Source organism: Cucurbita moschata, unplaced genomic scaffold, assembly GCF_002738365.1.
Source record: "Cucurbita moschata cultivar Rifu unplaced genomic scaffold, Cmos_1.0 Cmo_Scf00010, whole genome shotgun sequence".
NCBI lineage: Eukaryota > Viridiplantae > Streptophyta > Magnoliopsida > Cucurbitales > Cucurbitaceae > Cucurbita > Cucurbita moschata.
The window spans coordinates 2,142,768-2,159,929 of NW_019268526.1; the positions used below are offsets into that span (position 1 = coordinate 2,142,768).

The 17,162-nt window shown below is 36.7% G+C and overlaps 3 protein-coding genes across 3 annotated transcripts; 1 reads left to right on the forward strand and 2 right to left on the reverse strand.

The window, feature by feature from the left end:
• The first annotated feature begins 662 nt into the window (after positions 1-662).
• LOC111448454 lies at positions 663-1,983 on the forward strand. The gene has a single exon (XM_023088074.1). The coding sequence runs from the start codon at positions 759-761 to the stop codon at positions 1,194-1,196; it is 438 nt and encodes a 145-aa protein (XP_022943842.1). The 5' UTR covers positions 663-758; the 3' UTR covers positions 1,197-1,983.
• Positions 1,984-2,995: 1,012 nt separating this feature from the next.
• Positions 2,996-10,076, reverse strand: LOC111448445 (probable ubiquitin-conjugating enzyme E2 23). Its single transcript, XM_023088051.1, has 8 exons — positions 9,831-10,076; positions 5,995-8,046; positions 5,189-5,329; positions 4,540-5,022; positions 4,332-4,401; positions 4,078-4,217; positions 3,679-3,990; positions 2,996-3,599 (listed from the first exon to the last, which is right to left on the reverse strand). Exons 2-8 carry the CDS (start codon positions 8,044-8,046, stop codon positions 3,348-3,350), a joined length of 3,450 nt encoding a protein of 1,149 aa, XP_022943819.1. The 5' UTR covers positions 9,831-10,076; the 3' UTR covers positions 2,996-3,347.
• A 1,321-nt stretch (positions 10,077-11,397) lies between these two features.
• On the reverse strand, positions 11,398-17,091 carry LOC111448446 (translation initiation factor IF3-1, mitochondrial-like). Its single transcript, XM_023088052.1, has 8 exons — positions 16,713-17,091; positions 16,251-16,347; positions 15,473-15,540; positions 15,193-15,291; positions 14,548-14,604; positions 14,033-14,101; positions 12,616-12,678; positions 11,398-12,508 (listed from the first exon to the last, which is right to left on the reverse strand). The coding sequence occupies exons 1-8, from the start codon at positions 16,914-16,916 to the stop codon at positions 11,669-11,671; spliced, it is 1,497 nt and encodes a 498-aa protein (XP_022943820.1). The 5' UTR covers positions 16,917-17,091; the 3' UTR covers positions 11,398-11,668.
• Between the last annotated feature and the right edge of the window lie 71 nt (positions 17,092-17,162).

Sequence of the window (17,162 nt, forward strand, 5' to 3'; positions counted from 1 at the left end):
CCTTTTTTTTTTTTTTTTGTTGGCTATTTAAAAATTCACTTGTTTGACCAACGCGTCTTTCGAAGCCGAGACAAGCAGATCTCTGGTAGCTAGGAAAGCTACTAGAGAGTTAGAAGACATAGGAATAGATATCGAGCTATGATCACAGGCTGACCCTCTTTGATTCTAGTCAAGTTGGAGAGGGAGAAATCTCGTTCGTTCCTTCAGTCACATACAATATTACCCTCGACATTTTCATAAATATTTCAAAACTATCGATGGAATAGAAATCCATTAAAATATTAGACGAAATCCATCTAAAACGAGTAACTGTCACACTATTTTAAGTCATCTTTAAGTCCGTTTTAGATCTTAATTTTCTATTTCCCAGCACTCAAAAAATTAAATTATCCTTGTATTTAAATTATAAGAATCCAAATAATCGATGAAACTCTAAAAAATCTTAGGAGCTAAATAGAAACTTTACCGAATTTGCATTTTAACCCCTCAAGAATAGCATAATATAGAAAAGGCATATTTTATTCGGGTCGAACCGATGGGTTTTCGGCCCGTTAGCTACGTCTCAGGACATGGGCTGTACTTGCGTTGAATCTGTTGACTTTTCAATAATCTCAAAACGCTGTCGTATTGATATTCTCTCAGAAAAACGCCGCCTTCGTAAGTAACCTAAGTACTTCGAAACCCTAGCCTCCACCCTCCACCGCCAAGCTCCGACGCGCTGCCTCCCCTTCCCGGACCTTTTCTCTTCTCTTTCATCAATGGCTTTCTTCACCGGCGGCGGCCGATTCCGCGAGCTTCTCAAGAAGTACGGGAAGGTCGCAATCGGAGTTCATTTCTCAGTGTCGGCGGCTTCGATCACTGGCCTCTATGTCGCCATCAAGAACAATGTGGATGTTGAATCGCTACTCGATAAGTTACACATGGATGGATTCTCTTCCAAAGATCAGTCGCAGACTAGTCCCGATGATGGACTAGTGATCGAAGAAAGTCCTGCGTCGGATATTCAATCGACGGTGGCGCAGGAGCCGAGGACGAGGAATCGTACTGCAGAGCTTGCGGCGTCGACTGGCGGCGCGTTGGCTTTGGCCGTTCTTTGCAACAAGGCATTGCTGCCTATTCGGATTCCGATAACGATTGGGCTGACGCCGCCGATTGCGAGGATGCTGGCGAGGCGAGGGATTATGAGAAGTGGTTAAGGAACTGAATCCATCTCATTTCTTCTTCGTAATCATCTTTCAAGTATGTTGGATCGGCGAGTTAATCTTTCATGGCTTTGCTTCTTCTCGCGATGAACAGAGTATTGTGATCCATTTTCTACCTTCTTTCTAGAATTTTTTTTTTCCAAGAAAGAACAGTTGTGTTGATTATAAGACACATTCAGAGTAGATGTTTCTGTTCATCTTGTCAAAATACCAAATAAATTTAAAAAAATCCAACTCTCAGTTCTTCCACTTCGTATTCATTTGATTTCACTGTACTTGCAAAGATCCGATCATCTTTTTCCTTACAACAGATTGAATTCTATGAACCTTATGATAGGAGCTTGTTGGTAGAGTTGAAATCGCCTCAAAAGAACGAAAAGAAACAGATTGAACACATCGAATTGAACCGAATCGGTCCGACTGAACTGCGCTTACCTCTGATTTTCTGGATTTTTAGTTCTTCCGGCGACATGATTCAAGGCTCGGCCATGACTGCTCATTCAAGGCATTGTAAACAATGAGGCGAATCTGAGGTGAAGGAGGTGGCGACCTACCAGAGGTATTCGGCTGGAAACAGAGAGAAAAAACAGAGCCCTAAACTTACTGAAGCTTTCTGGCGAGCTCCAACGGCGTTCGACGACGAGTCCTTTCCCCGATTGACACCACGATTAGTTAAGATTTTTCTCCGACGATGCTTTTCTTGAAACGGATTTTCCAACGATGATTTATACCAACTTAATTTCTTGCCGGTGATGAACATTAAAATACCAAAATCCATCACTTAGCTTTATTTTCTTTCATAGCCGGCGGCCGGTCTTTGCAGCCATCTGAATCCTCCTCCTTTTTTTTTTTTTTTTTTTCTTTTTTGTCATAAAAAAAAAGTTAAAAATTTTCTAAATATTATAATAAGAAGTAAAAGTTTCAATAATAACATTTAACTTTAAAAAAATCTAAAAAATACTTTTTTTAATTTAAAAAAAAAATTAAAAAAATAATCTTACGAATATAAATACTTAATACAGGGTATTTTTAAAAATATCATTTAACTTTAAAAATATAAATACTTAATACTTTGTTTTAAAATATCCTAATTTTTAAAGGGTATTTTTAAAAATATCATTTAACTTTAAGAAATACCCTTTTTAAGTTTTTCATAAGTTTGGTTAATACCTTAAAGTTTTTTTAAAATATCAAAAATACCTTTAAATTTTTTAAAAATAATTCTAAAAATACTCATAAATTTGGTTAATACCTTAAAAGTTTGAAACAATATTGAAAGCTCAAAGGTATTTTTAAATAAAATACTAACAATTTTCATCCAAGAATATATATATATATATATAAAAGTAAAATAATATTGCTAAAGTTTGAAAGTATAATATTTTTTTTAGACAATTATGATGTTTAAAGATATTTTTATTTATTTAACCTAAAAATAATAACATTAAGAATAAGATGTAAATAAGTATTTTTTTTTTTATACACATTCTTGGCATATTTATTTATTTACTATATCGTTAGAAGAAATGTAAATGACTATATAGTTATAAATAAGCAACAAACTTCATAACCCAACGAATTTGTTATTAACTTTGACATAATTTGTATTAGATACCCAAATAGCAAAAAGAGCTAGACAATTGACCAAAATAAGAAGGATTGATTACCGAACTTGCTTCTCGAAACAACATATCAAATCACGTTTAACGGGTGAGTCTAACGAAGACCTAAATCTACGAATCTGATGAACTTTTGAAGAAAAACGATTGTAATACGTTGGAAGTCCAAAGAAAATGCCTCATAAAAATATCATACTTTTTTACTCTTCTTTGATCAACACTTCAATGAAGTCCATTTTAGGCACATACAAGCAGCCAGGCAGAACAAGTTCAAAAACTAACATTCCTTTTTAAAAGAAAATAAATGATGACAGAGACCAAAAGAGTTGTCCCTAAAACCCAGCTCCTAGAATTCTTTGAAGCTTTTCAAAGACATGAGGCCCCACTTAAGAACACTTATGAACAAGGTTGCATAATTGATCATAATGCGTAAAGAGAGAAAAGGCTTTGACATGAATCAGGAATGAATTGAAGGAAAGATTTACCTTGTCAACTATATGTAATTGGAGTTTCCTTTTCTTTAATGCTACAACTGTTGAAAATGCTTAAAATCATCACAATCAGCTCCAACTTCGTTCAACGATGACACGAGCTTTGGAACGATCTTAGCAAGCATAAGCTTAAAGCCGACCGACGTCGAGTTGGGATCGCTGTTCTCTCTTATAGAGGCATCTTCCGTAAGCGAGCCAATTAAGTGACCTTTCATGTATGCATCACAGGCCTTCAGGATGAAATATCCACGCCTCCTGAAATGTTCTTTAACCAGTTCTTCAAAGTCCTATTCATGAACAAACTTCACGTAGTCACTACCAGTAATTCCATCACCAATGAATAATAATAATAAAATGATTACCCACCTTGGGAGGCTTCCTCATAAGATACATTATTGTCTTGCAGTTTAATAAGAAAGTGTTTTCATTGTACGACAAGGAATTTTTCTCTCCTTCTGCTGTTCCAATTTGCTTGTCATATCCAGCTTCATTAAAGTATGGTTTAGAATTCAACACTAATCCCTGAAGCGAGACCAACACTTGAAGGATGCTAGAGGACTTTGAATCCCACACTTCATTTCCTCTACCAGTCCAAGTATTTAAAAGGCTAAGGCAGACTTTGCCTTCCTCGTAAAGATTCGGATTTATACGCCACCCACCTGAATGATAATACGCTGACTGCATCGTAACAAGCTCCATCAGTGAACTATATATATATAAAGTACATAACCCAGGTAGAATGATTAAAAGGCAAGGACTGCTTACTGGTGGAACGTCGGGATACTCTGGTGGGAGGTGAAAATCGAAGAAGAAGAGGCCATCTTGGTACGGAGTCCCGTAAGCCCCAACAATGACTGCTCTTAAGAGGTCCATACGGTCTTCGTAGACTCGAACGTATATCCCATCTGTTACAAGAATTCATTCGAGGTTCAAAATCGAAGCCAGCTAACAGATACATGAATGTCAATCACAGGAGACATGCATAATCACATAATCAAGCAAAGGTAAGCATTGTTTACCTGGCAAATTGTTCTGGAGGATACTCCAATCTTGCTGGATTTTCTTGAGCCATTTCCTTCCATTATTAGTCTGTGTGCAACAATGTTCAATCAATCATTCAAACTTGTGCGAGAATCTTTCAAGTAAACATCCAAGTATTGATGAACAGAAAGAATATACTAAAACAAAAACCACGCGAAGGTTTGGAGAATTTTGTTAATTACTTACTTGTCCATTTGTACCAAGGAAATAATGGTCCAAAGGATCTTTAGCTATATCAAACCCTTTGAAGCTGCAGGTGCCATCCTCATGGCATGCTGAACCATCTGATTCTGCAGTCCTCAGGTTGCTTGAAGCGTCTGCCGATTCCGACACTTCTGATGGCTCTGAAGCAATATTATCCTCTCCTCTTCCACAATCAGAGTTCATATCAGAAGCATCAAAAGAATTGGATTTAAGAGAGCTAGAATGAAGCCCAGAATCTTTTTCCTCTAAAGCTTGAATTTCCAAGGATTGAGTTTCACTTTCACTGTGGGAATCCACATCCATTGATTCTGGATTTCTTGGTCCTCGTGAGAATATTCCAGCAGCCAATCTAGTAAAAAATCGAATTGCAGCAAACGGAACAGAAAGAGCTAGATTTCTTCCTGAATTATTCTGTTCACTTCCTTCCTCTTCAGAATTCACACCAGGATCTTGCAGCTCGATATCCTAGAGACATTGACGTGGATCATTATTTTCTTAGAAAGAGATACCTTAATACATATCAGGCATAATTATTCTAAGAATTGTCGGTAACAATGTTACAAGCAAAAGCAAATCGACAAACTAAGTATATACGAGGTACACCAACTTTAGTGGTTCAAAAGAATATTACCTCCTTAGCATTATCAACAGAATCCCTTTCATCATCATCAACTGTTTCCCAACTTGCAGCACCATTACTTACTTCACTCCCAGCAGCAATAGATTCATCATCATCATCTCGACCGACAACATAAATTGCTTGAGGGCCAACCTTAGTAAAACAACAAACACTTCTCGCATTTAAGTTCTAAACTCTGGGAGTGAGAAAAGTGAAAACCATTCAAAACTAAATCAGTTACCACGTACAAGTATTAGATCATAGCCTCCATCATCAAGACAAAGCAAACAGGAAAAAAAAAAAAAAACAACAACAACAACACTTTTAATATTTCCAGATCAATTTGATTTTTCATAAATGAGAAACCAAACTTTCATCGAGAAAAAAGAAAAAAAGAGGATACATAGGCATACGAAAAAGAAGCCCACAAAAGAGGAGCCAAACTATAAACTGCATAAAGCGGTCTTAATCCAGTAAAATAAAACCTAGCAAATAATTACAAAAAGGTCTCGTCATCGAACCGAAAGAGAATCATAGAATCCAACAAGGTACCAACTAATATAAATTGCAACCCAATGAAACTTAAAAGCCAAGTGGATATGACACTTAAAAATAACTCCTATGAAAATACAAGAATAATCTTTCCTAATCCTGATCATTATAACAATTTTGTTCAATTTCAATTATAACGCATGCTTCCTTTTAGAAGAAGATCATAAACCAGTTGGTCTCATTGTCTACGTTCAAGACTAACCAAGCATCATTTAAAAAAAAAAAAAAAAAAAAAAAAAAAAAAAAAAAAAAAAAAAAAAAAATACCGTTGAAACNATGCCATTAGCCCAAGTAACTTCAATATCACCATTCTTGAGACCAGTTATATTTCCAACCCAGGAGAGATCTGAGAAGTCAATGCAATCATCACTACATGAGGGATCTTCTATTTTCTGGCTTCCTGAAGCCTTTTCTGTACAATTCATCATCTCATTTGTTGAACTTTGCTGCTTTAATTCCTCTGTATCGTTACCCAAAGACATCGATTCTATAGAATCAGAAACAGGGGACAATCGAACAACCACATCACCATAACAGTAGTCATAATCTGGATGCCCCTCTAGTTCATACACACTAACAATTTCTTGTATGTCAAATTCTCGAGGATCCTCTGCCCTGGAGACTGGTTTTAACCACATTACACAGGCTGTGCGCTCCTTTGCATGAACACTTTTCACAACTCCAACCCGCCTGCTTTCACTAATATCATCATCATTATCGGAGGCCTTCTCAACCACATACTGTTCCGGAACAAATTCATGATCACCTGGATTATCAATTGGAATCAAGGTTGTTGAATCCAGTCCACGTTCTGTCCGGCCATCCTGCCATGCAACATCAACTTTTGTCTTAGTATTGATAATTAGAAGGGCCCTCTCAAAGTTTTCCTCTTTCTTTCTAGCCTTCTTATCTCTCCTGATGACAACTTTACGAATTTTTTTGCGATGTAGAGGCCAAGTCTCATGGGTAGTCTCCTTGAGAGCTCTAGAATTACTAGATTCAGGCAAAATATTACATTCAGGATACCTATAATTTCCATCACATGCACTAAGGGAATCAAGATCAGTGGATTCAGTTGTCCCACTTAATTCATTTAACACAACATCCTCAGAATCACACACACCCTCCGGTTGTGTGGAATCTAATGAGTTGTTCACTGAATCAGAACGATGTGTTCGTGATGATTCCTTAGTCAAGCCAGAGGAGAATGATGAGGGAAGAAGACACCAGTCGCCCAACTGCCAATTTGCATGTGAGAAACAAGTCAGTAATCTCAAGTTCTTTGGAGTCTGTTCTTCGGCTGGGGTGGTAGAAGAATCTGGTCCATATCCAGCAGATGCTATCCAATAAATGAACACTGAACCAACTGTAACTTTGGTGACAGTACCTTCCAAGCGATTAGGTTTCCATAAACCAGAAAGCCATTTAGAATTCTTAAAAACTGTTGAAGAACTCGCCTTTACACGCTGACCAGGATAGTAAGGAAAGTTTGCATCTTCAAGGATATTCTTAGAAACTGGTTTGAGCCGCATTGGCTCTGCCTTTGTGACTTTACACTTGGAGCCATCATCAAACATCACAGTCACATTATCCAATACATCATCAATTCTACCCAACCATGGACCAAGGACCACATAATCCCCCACAGTGAAGTCTCTCACACGTTTCAAGTCTTTAGATGATATATCTTTCATAATTGATCCATCAGGAACCAGCAAATCAACAGAGATATTTACATCTACCACAACACCTGCTTGCCCGGTTGGATCAGAAACAGCAGCAACAAAATCACCATGTAAGAATCCCCTATCTATAACTGTTAAGTCATTAACATTCGGAGTTGTCTCACTTTCATCCATCCAAAGGACTCGAACTTCGTCATCAGGAAGAGGTTGGCTCTTATAATTATCTCTGTTGGAATTTTTAGCATTACTGTCATCACCATAATTTTCCTTGTTTTGTCCTACTTTCTCTCCATCACCATCATCATCATCACAACCATCATCATCCTCACCATCCCCACCATCCTCATCTTCATCTTCATCTTCATCATCAGTAATGTCACTATCTGAATCAGCATCACCAGCAACTTCAGTCACAATCCCTATCATACCACTACCTTTGCTTTTTACAATATCTTGCCTGTATATATGTGGAATACTAGGTTTGTCGCTTGTATTCTCATTAGTTTTTCTAGTTTCATCATTATTTATAGTTGTCATGTGGACATTTTCACTTGAAGAAACACCATCCCTATCCATATAACTATTGCCAGTACCGATAAGAGATTCCTTGTCCACAGAACCCTGTTGCTCCATCTGAAAATAAAGAAGGAAGAAGGATGAGTAAATCCATCCCTTAGTTATGTAACTCACGTATATCGAGATAATTTGTCAATTCAATCTTGTGAAACACATTTGTCAAAGTCAAAACTAAGAAGCACAAAAACAGAAATGGGACACATACATGAAGCAATGTAGAACGGCAGCATATGAGGTTTAAAAGAATCAGGCCAGAAACATGGTTGGGACACATTGCATAGAAGATATTATACATACTTTTGTGTGTTCTAAAGAATTGAAAGTACAGACTTGTAGTTTTATCGATTCAATTTTATACATATTCAAATGTTCTGAAGTCAAATATATTTCTTTATTGGCATTATACTCTCAAACAGAAAAATCGTCAAGCATTCCACAAAATATACTATTCTTAAAATGATCACCTCAAGCATCATTTCTGCACTTCTCACGTACTGGATTATGACTAAGTATAATGTATTTATTTTCCTTTTTCAGTATTAAGAACCTAGGACACAAACATAGCAAAGACACAATATACAATTTTTAAAAAATATATCATTATATACCAGAAGGAAATTCAAACTCAATAAGTTTACTCATTTATATGCTAAAAAATTAGTGATGAATTTTGCTCTCAAAATCTATAAACTTTTGCCCTATATTATTATGTGCCTGTTTAGTATACTGAACAAGTGTTCAATGCATGTCTAACAAATTTTGGACCTATATTGATCACTAGTGTCAAACACATAATTATTATTCTAACGAGTGTCTGATACATGTCCAACAAATGTCAAAGTGTCCAAGTGGTTGGCATGTGCTGAACGAGGAAACACTACCCAAACTTGAATGTCCATGCTTCTTAGGTCCCCAAAGCATCCTTCCTGCATCCTCATTGTGTGCAAAATTCAAAACAATTGCACACTTCAAATCATGTGCCAATAGATGTTCATGTTGGATACCCAACTCCACATGTAATAAGAGTTTTCACGCTTTCTAAGAGCCAATCTTGGCAGCAAGAAAATGAACAAAAAAAAGTTCATGTGCCCTGAGTCTCTTAGAAAGCAAAAAAATAATGCATAAACTAATCATTGTAATTTTACTCAAAGCAACAATCAAGTCAAATAAGCTCACTCACTATTTTTTTTTTCTTTTTCTTTTTCTTTCATCATATTTTCATCGAGTAAAGAAAAGTTATAACATGAACAGAGAAGCAGGAGGTTGAGATATTTTGCAGGTAACTTCTGTGGGTACTTAGAGAAGTGACCAAATCTATGTCCAATAGTTCAAAACAAAAGAACAACAAGTGACCAACACAAACAGAAATGAAAATTTCTGGGCCCATTTGCTAATATTTCTAGTAAGACCAGAGGAGAAATGGGAACGTCGAAAATATCTTGAGAAGGAGCCCTTTTACACCAGCCATTGGCATCATTATCCATTGATTGTATGAATCCAACATTAAATGGCAGTCATCAGACTACACATAAGAAGGCATCCAATTAACGCCTTCGGACAAATCCACAAGTTGGTTGAATCAGATACCACAAGAATCAATAATGGCTAAAACCAACAATACCTATCCCAGTCTGGCATTTAAATACCCAAAGCAGGACGAACCAATCATCAAAATGAAAAACAAAAAAAAAACAAACACACGATTAAAGACCTCCTCAGATCAATCCAACGAGCTAAATTCAAATACCCTACCAGTTAACCAAACAATAAACAACAAGTATTCAATCGAAAAGCTGAATCCAATACAGAAACCAAAACACAGAAGCTAATGAAAAGAGAACCTGAGCTTTGTTTCGAGGTAGACAAAGAAGAACTGCAAGGAGAACGGCAATCCAAGAATCGTCGATGAATGGAGGGGAAGAAGGCGATGCGATAGAGAAAAAGGAGGTGTCTGATTTTGAACGGAGGGGTTCCTTACAACACCGTCTTCGAACCAGAAAATATATTGCCAGAGAACCAAGCAATGACAATGAGGGAGAAAATTAGAGGGAGGAGCTGGAAAGAAAGCATCGTGGGGGTGGGTTTGTAAATACGTAAAATATTGGGGTTAAAACTGGAAAAACATTAAAACTTAGGGCCTTATTGTTACATATTTTTGTCCCGTGATGTAATACTCCTAGGTCAACACTTTGTTAACTAAGCTTGCCCCGACTTAGCAACTGTTCAACGTAGTGGCAAAATCGTAATTTTATCATATTATTATAGCTTAATTTTACCATATTAATTCAAAAAAATTTTAAATATTTTATAAAATTCCAAATTTGTTATTAAAATATATATTTCATTTTATATTAATATACGTTAGGTTAAGGTTCTGAGTCCTAAATTTTTATATTCATTCTCTTAGAGTTAGATGTTTGATCCATGCACTCACCTCTGTATTTTAATAACTATTTAATTTTTAAAAACAAATTTTTTAAATACTATTTTTACGGGTACACATAAAATTTTAAAATAAAATATAAAATACGATATCGTATCTAAGGATATTTAAATTTTTATCATTAAAAAGATTAATGAGACAAATTTTCTTTCTATTTAATAAATGTTTGAAGTACTTTTCATTTATTTATTATTATGATTAAAAAATAGTGATGGAAATATAAAATACATATATATATATTTATATATATATAAGTTTGGATTTGAAGCAAAGGGAATGGGAAGGTGCTTTTCTTGAGGGATTTGGACTCTAAATATTGGAAAGGAAGTTTATGTTTCACAAGGCAAGTTAACGTTAACTTTTATTTTTGTCTTTCTTAAATTCAAGAAAAATTTTAAAAATTTTAAAATTTGGTCAGTTATGCTATGATAATAATTTTGCTATGGTCACGTTGATATTCATTAAAACTTTTATCAACTTTCGAGTCTTGCTACTGATTGAGCGCATTAGACTTTTCTTTTTTATTGATGGTTGTCTTTCTTGTTCCTGTTTCATGGACGTCGCTCAACTAACACATCCATGGCTGGTTATTGTCTTTCTCGTTCCTCACCTATGGACATTTCTAATAATACTATTTGATCTCGATTAAGTTGGTCCAACTAACATACCCACTATTGATATTATCTGTCTCATTCGAACATCTCTAATACTCTTTGATCTCTAAGTTATCCTATAACTAACTGTCACGGTCCGATTTTCGAAGCTTTAATTCTCAGATCGTGATTAAAAAGAGAAAGATAAAATCAAATTTAAATCGAAATAAAAAGGACTATGCAATTTTTTAATTCAAGTTCAGGGCAAAAACTAATATCAAATGGAATGGAACATAGTTTCCAACCATTTCATAATTACAAAGATGATAGAATTAGTGGATTCTTGAACATTTCATAACCATAACTAATATCATCAAACATAAAAATAGGGATTAATAATGCTCATTCTCATCTCTTATTACTGATACATTTGAAGAAAATTATGTTGCCTCTTTAAAACAGGGCATGCACAGCAGCGGTTCTTGTCTGAAACAAAAATCTTTGTTCCGTCTTATTATGTCTACATAAATATCATCACCAAAATTCATCCTACCATCTAATAATATCTGAAACAATCACTGTAAGCATGTCTACCTTCACCTTAATCAGGCTTTGATGTCCTGTTTGGGGAATCATTTGGACTCTACTTACTGAAAACTCCCCAGCTTTTCTGTCCCTTGTCATCGGGATTAGTCGATGGCGTGTATGGAGGCCCTTGGTTGCCTCGATAACTTGTGGCCGGTGCATCTTGCTTTCCTGGAGCGTTGGCGCTCAGAGAACTGAAGATCCCAAAGCTAGTTTTGGATGGACTGGGAGCAGTGTTGTGTGGCGGACCAGGCTTAATGTTTCTTGATGCAGAAGCATTGTCCTCATATCGTCGGGTTTCTCTCGTCAAGGGCGAGAAGTCTGTGTTCGGAGTGTGCCTCCTTTGATCACGAATCTCAGGTTCTGATCGGAATGAATCTTTAGCACCTCGACCCTTGCTGCCCATTGCATTTGGTGGTTGGAAACGGTTCACAGGTTCGATCTTTTTGTATCTATTATCGGCTTTGATGGAAGGATCTTGTCGAGAGAGTGGAACAGAGCTGGTTCGGCCAGAATCAGGCAACCCCCTTGGTTGAGAAAGGTCTGAGACATTCATTTTCATGGCAGCAGTTTTTGAGGGAGTCCCATTAGCATCATCTTTTAAGTCAAACACTTCGTCAAAATCATTATTACCATCAACAACGGACCAGGTAGTTTCTTTAGAACTCTCAAAATCAACTTCAGGGCCCATTTCTTCTTCCCTTGGGCTTGAAGAACGGGCTGGTGAAGTCGGAGAGGTGGTGCCATTTTGAGCCTTCTGCTTCGCATTTGCAACAACATTCGATGCTTTGCCGCCACCCCCTTTCTTTGAGGGGCCAAATTTAACATGCCTGACTATAACATATGCCTGCCCTCTTTCCACCCTTGGTCCACTTTCCACCAATGCTACATCCTCTATCTGCAAAAAGATAGTTAGCGACGAACGTCGGAAAAATAAGACACTTAACAGAAATTGATAGATTGGAATTGTTTGGAGAGAAAATGAAGTGATTCATGAGACAATACCAAAGCAGAAAGACGAGATAGCAAGCCACCCAAGTCCTGATCCTCACCGCCCCTGGCACTACACTGTAAAGGGAACATACAAAGTAAGCTACTATTGAACATTTGAACAACCTAAAAGCAGCAATAGTACATATCACAAAGCAGGGGATCGTCTTAGAAAGAGATTACAAGGACAGTACAAATACGGCAAGCAAATACACGTGATCTTTATACACAAATGGCATGTCCTTATCCATTTTTTTAAATATATCTGAGTGTTCGGGCAAGCTTGCAAGCAACTCGACTATTCTCGTGAGACGATTGCTTGACCTTGACCTTAGTACATTTAGTAGCTAAGGAAACTCATAAGATATTATACAACAACCCAAGCCCACCGCTAGCAGATACTATTCTCTTTAGATTTTCCCTTTCAGGCTCTCTCAAGGTTTTTAAAACGCGTCTACTAAGGACAGGTTTTCACACCCTTATAAACAGTGTTTCATTCTAGTAGATACTATTCTCTTTGGGTTTTCCCTTTCGGACTTTTCCTCAAAATTTTAAAAAGCGTCTACTAGGGAGAGGTTTCCACACCCTTATAAAGAGTGTTTCATTCTCCTCCCCAACCGATGTGGGATCTCATAATCTAGCCCCCTTCAGAGCCCAGCGTCTCGCTGGCACTCAATCCCTTCTCCAATTGATGAGGGACCCCCCAATCCACCCCCCTTTGGGACCCAGCGTCCATGCTGGCACACCGCCTCTTGTCCACCCCCCTCGGGGCTCAGCCTCCTCAATGACACATTGTCTGGTGTCTGGCTCTGATGCCATTTGTAACAACTCAAGCCCACCACTAGCAGATACTGTTCTCTTTGGGCTTTCCCTCAAGGTTTTTAAAACGTGTCTACTAGGGAGAGGTTTCCACACCCTTATAAAGAATGTTTCGTTCTCCTCCCAACCAATGTGGAATCTCACCTATCAAATCCCAAATAGATAGGTGACCACTATGGTTTTAACTCAATCTCTAGGCTCTTTATTATTTTCATGGTCTTTATTGACCACTAGGTCAACCCAGGGCAAAGACAACACATTTAATGAGGATACTTATAAAGTAAATAAAGGATAGAAAGTGAGAACTGGATGTCGCAACAGAAATTTAGTAAAGTTAGCATTACTTGAACCTAGTGAAATCTCTTAGGTCAGGGTCTGGACAAGACTTGGTTAGTAGGATACTAGTTAATGACATGGTTGTAGTTTGTTAACGGGAATTGTAATGGTCAGCAATTCTAAATCGGGAAAGAAAAATGCGAGATGACATAGGCCATTTTGAGCGGATTTTATAATGAAAAACACAAACAAAAGACTATTAACCTCTGAAAGGAAATAAGAAACTAAAGGAACAGAAGTTATAAATAGTCATTTTGTAAAATGAAAAAACTAATACCTTCACACGGTAACCACGTTCCATCAATCGCTTTACCATATCAGCTTTCATCCTGAGGTCCTTCTCCTCCTAAAGACCATATAAAAAAATATTTTAGTATCAAATACCAAAAGTGCTTTTCTAAGCCCTCTTAGTGGTCAAAACGCTGTTGATTTGGAGCTCAAGGACTCCTTGTCTGGAAACAGAATTGGGTCTCAACTCTTAGTCAAAGCATCAGACATATTACAGAAAAATGGTGTAAGCATCAGACATATTACAGAAAAATGGTGTCATACAGAGAAAGGAACCAAATTCATAATATTCCTTGGGCGAGGAAAAAATACCAAAAGTACTGCCAATATTGTAGGTAGAAGCAACAATCGGAGGAAATTAACAAACGCTGAAACAATATAGCAACATGAGTAATCTTTGCCGACATTTTAAAATTTTGACTTTTAGATCTCAGGCAATGACAAAAAGGTTAATGGTGATATCCATTCAAGGCAGGTCTAAACATTCAAAAATTAATTACTTACAGTTTTCCCAGTGAAGCGGACTTCTTTGTGATCTCCCTTTTTTAAACTCAGTTCAGCCTGCAAGAATATGAATCTTTTCACAATATGTATAACACTTTTTCTAATATCAACTATAAGGTGTCATTTCTGGAGGCCTGAAGTAATATTACTTGTAGGTTTTCCTGCTGGGAAAAATCAACTAAAAGTGGCATAACTTCAAAACGGCAATAAATTAAGCTAAAGTTCTAGAGATTTGCATGTGTAATCAGCTTTAAAAAAGTCAAAATTGATTGCAGCAAAACAAAGCAAAGGCACACTGAATGAATAATTTTTTCATATGATTCACAATGAGGCTTGAACATTCAGACTCGATTGTGTGTTTTATTTATGCAACCATGAAGGTAACGCAAAAATATTAGATGAGTGCAATCATCCAAGTTTTTGGCTGATTTATATCACGTTCCATTCATTATCAAAATGAACAACAATACAAAACCAACTTGACATATAATATGAAGATAAGTACGGATCTGCACCGACAAGGCAACAAGTAACAGAAGTGATATATATATAACAAACGATTGATTTCCACATCCAGACTAAAAGCATTATCACTGTCTTAACAGTAGTCACAAACCCATATATACACTGCATCGAGAAGCTCACCTTGCTTTTAACACGGTCCTTTTCCCTTATTTGCTGTTTATACTTCTCTCTATGGAAATCCATAATTTTACAGACAGGTGGATTGGCTTTGGTTTGGACCTGAGAATATTTGACACATGTAATCAAATTTTGCAAAATCTAATAATAAATAGGAAATAATTCAGTAATTACTAAGATAGCAACTTTTCTTACTCTTTATGTTCTCTAGTTTTTTATGATGGTTTCGGTCTTTCATACAAAGATTTATGTTTTTTTTTTCCATTAAAATATGGAAGTTTACCTCAACCAAATCAAGATTGAGCTCACGAGCACGTGCAAGAGCTTCATGTAACTTAAGAACCGTATGTCCTACAAAAACATGCGCAACACGTTAACAAGTAATAAATAAACATAATCCACATGCATAATGAAAGCCCGATACATTTTTACACAACTTCCTACATGAGAAATCTCATTCTCAAAGAGTTTTTGAAGAGCAGTGATGGATTCTTCCTTGGGGCTACTTGGTTTAAAGAGATAGTCGGTCGTTGAAAGAAAATTTTCAATACAAATTTGTTTTTGATAGAAAAACTTTTTGGGTTTTGTCTATGGTGTCTCCCAAAAGAATATTTTGTACTAATCCAACTTTTGACATTCAAGTCAAATGGAGAATGCTGTGTAGCTCCATCGCCCCATAAGGAGGAAACCCTCTTTTTTGTCTAAATTATACAGCTTCCTTCTTTTAAAAAAAAATGTACGTTCATGCTCCTATTTTTCCACAAACAAGTTAGCATACCCTATCACTCATTTCAACTGATAGATACAATACAATACCTTGTTTTCTAGTAAATTTTATCGATGTAGCATGTAGTTGTACATAAATATCACACAAAATACTAATCAAACAGTAAACACACACCTCGCTTCCCCAAAACATGAGAATTTAATGTTCCATGCACTCTTCTCATTTTGCATTACTATGAAAATGGTATCAATCTTAAGAACGTGAATAGGAATCTCTAACTTGGGAGTCTCAAGCTATGATATTAACAAAAATTCAATATATATATCCCACATACCATCATCAGATACAAGCCTCACAAAGTCGGCCTTGATTTTATCATTAAGTCGTGGCCCACTTGTGTCCTTCTCTTCTTTCTTCGCCTTACCTTGAAACTTCAATACCATGTCATAGAGTTAACAACATCAGACACCATAAATTAAACGGTCTATAATTCAAACAAGATAATAAACAATTTGAGGGATGTACAAACGACTGATCTCAAGTTAGAGAGGAGGAAAATTCGAACCAGTATTGATTTATAATCAGTAGAAATTCGAACTTAACTAGTTAATGATAATTTTTTTTAGTGAAAACCAATATGAAATTGAAAATAAATAATTCAAAAAAAGCTAAATCTTATTTTGTTGCCTACTCTAATATGTAACTTCTGAAAGTTCAAGGCATGAAATTTTAGCGACTATCACAGGATTTGAAAACTGATGTGCCATTACTCATCCATAAGGATCAGAATCGCTACCTGAACCGGAGCAGCAAAGAACCTGACATTACCGCCACAATCAGCTGGTCTTCGGGGAATTGTCCGCTCTACACACCCAAAAACATGTTTTGTTATACGACCAGAATCGAGCGAAGCAGCATAAGAGATTTGAAAGTAATGTCTCTTGAATTGATCCGAAAGGGACTTGAGCTTGGATTGGTTTATTCTACAGAAGACTGCCATCGTATCCAAGTTTCAATGACTCAATCATAGCATCACCGAAGAGCGCAAAATCTGAACAATGATCGATGGATTCAACCCTCCCTCGAAGCTTTCTTCAAACGAACAGGACGGTGGCTCGCGCCAGTCGCAGTTCCAGAGCTCCTCCAGGAGCGAAGTTCGAGCCAAGGGAGAAACTGAGACAAAGTTCAACAAGGTTTCGGATCCAACCTGAAATTTAGGCTCGATATTCTCGGCCCATTTGAAAGC

Coding starts and splice junctions, on each gene's coding strand:
- LOC111448454 (XM_023088074.1), top strand. CDS start 759: ATGGCTTTCTTCACCGGCGGCGGCCGATTCCGCGAGCTTCTCAAGAAG.
- LOC111448446 (XM_023088052.1), bottom strand. CDS start 16,916: ATGGCAGTCTTCTGTAGAATAAACCAATCCAAGCTCAAGTCCCTTTCG. Junction 14,102..14,547: donor TCCGCTTCACTGGGAAAACT/GTAAGTAATTAA, acceptor TATGGTCTTTAG/GAGGAGAAGGACCTCAGGAT. Junction 12,509..12,615: donor TATCTCGTCTTTCTGCTTTG/GTATTGTCTCAT, acceptor ATCTTTTTGCAG/ATAGAGGATGTAGCATTGGT.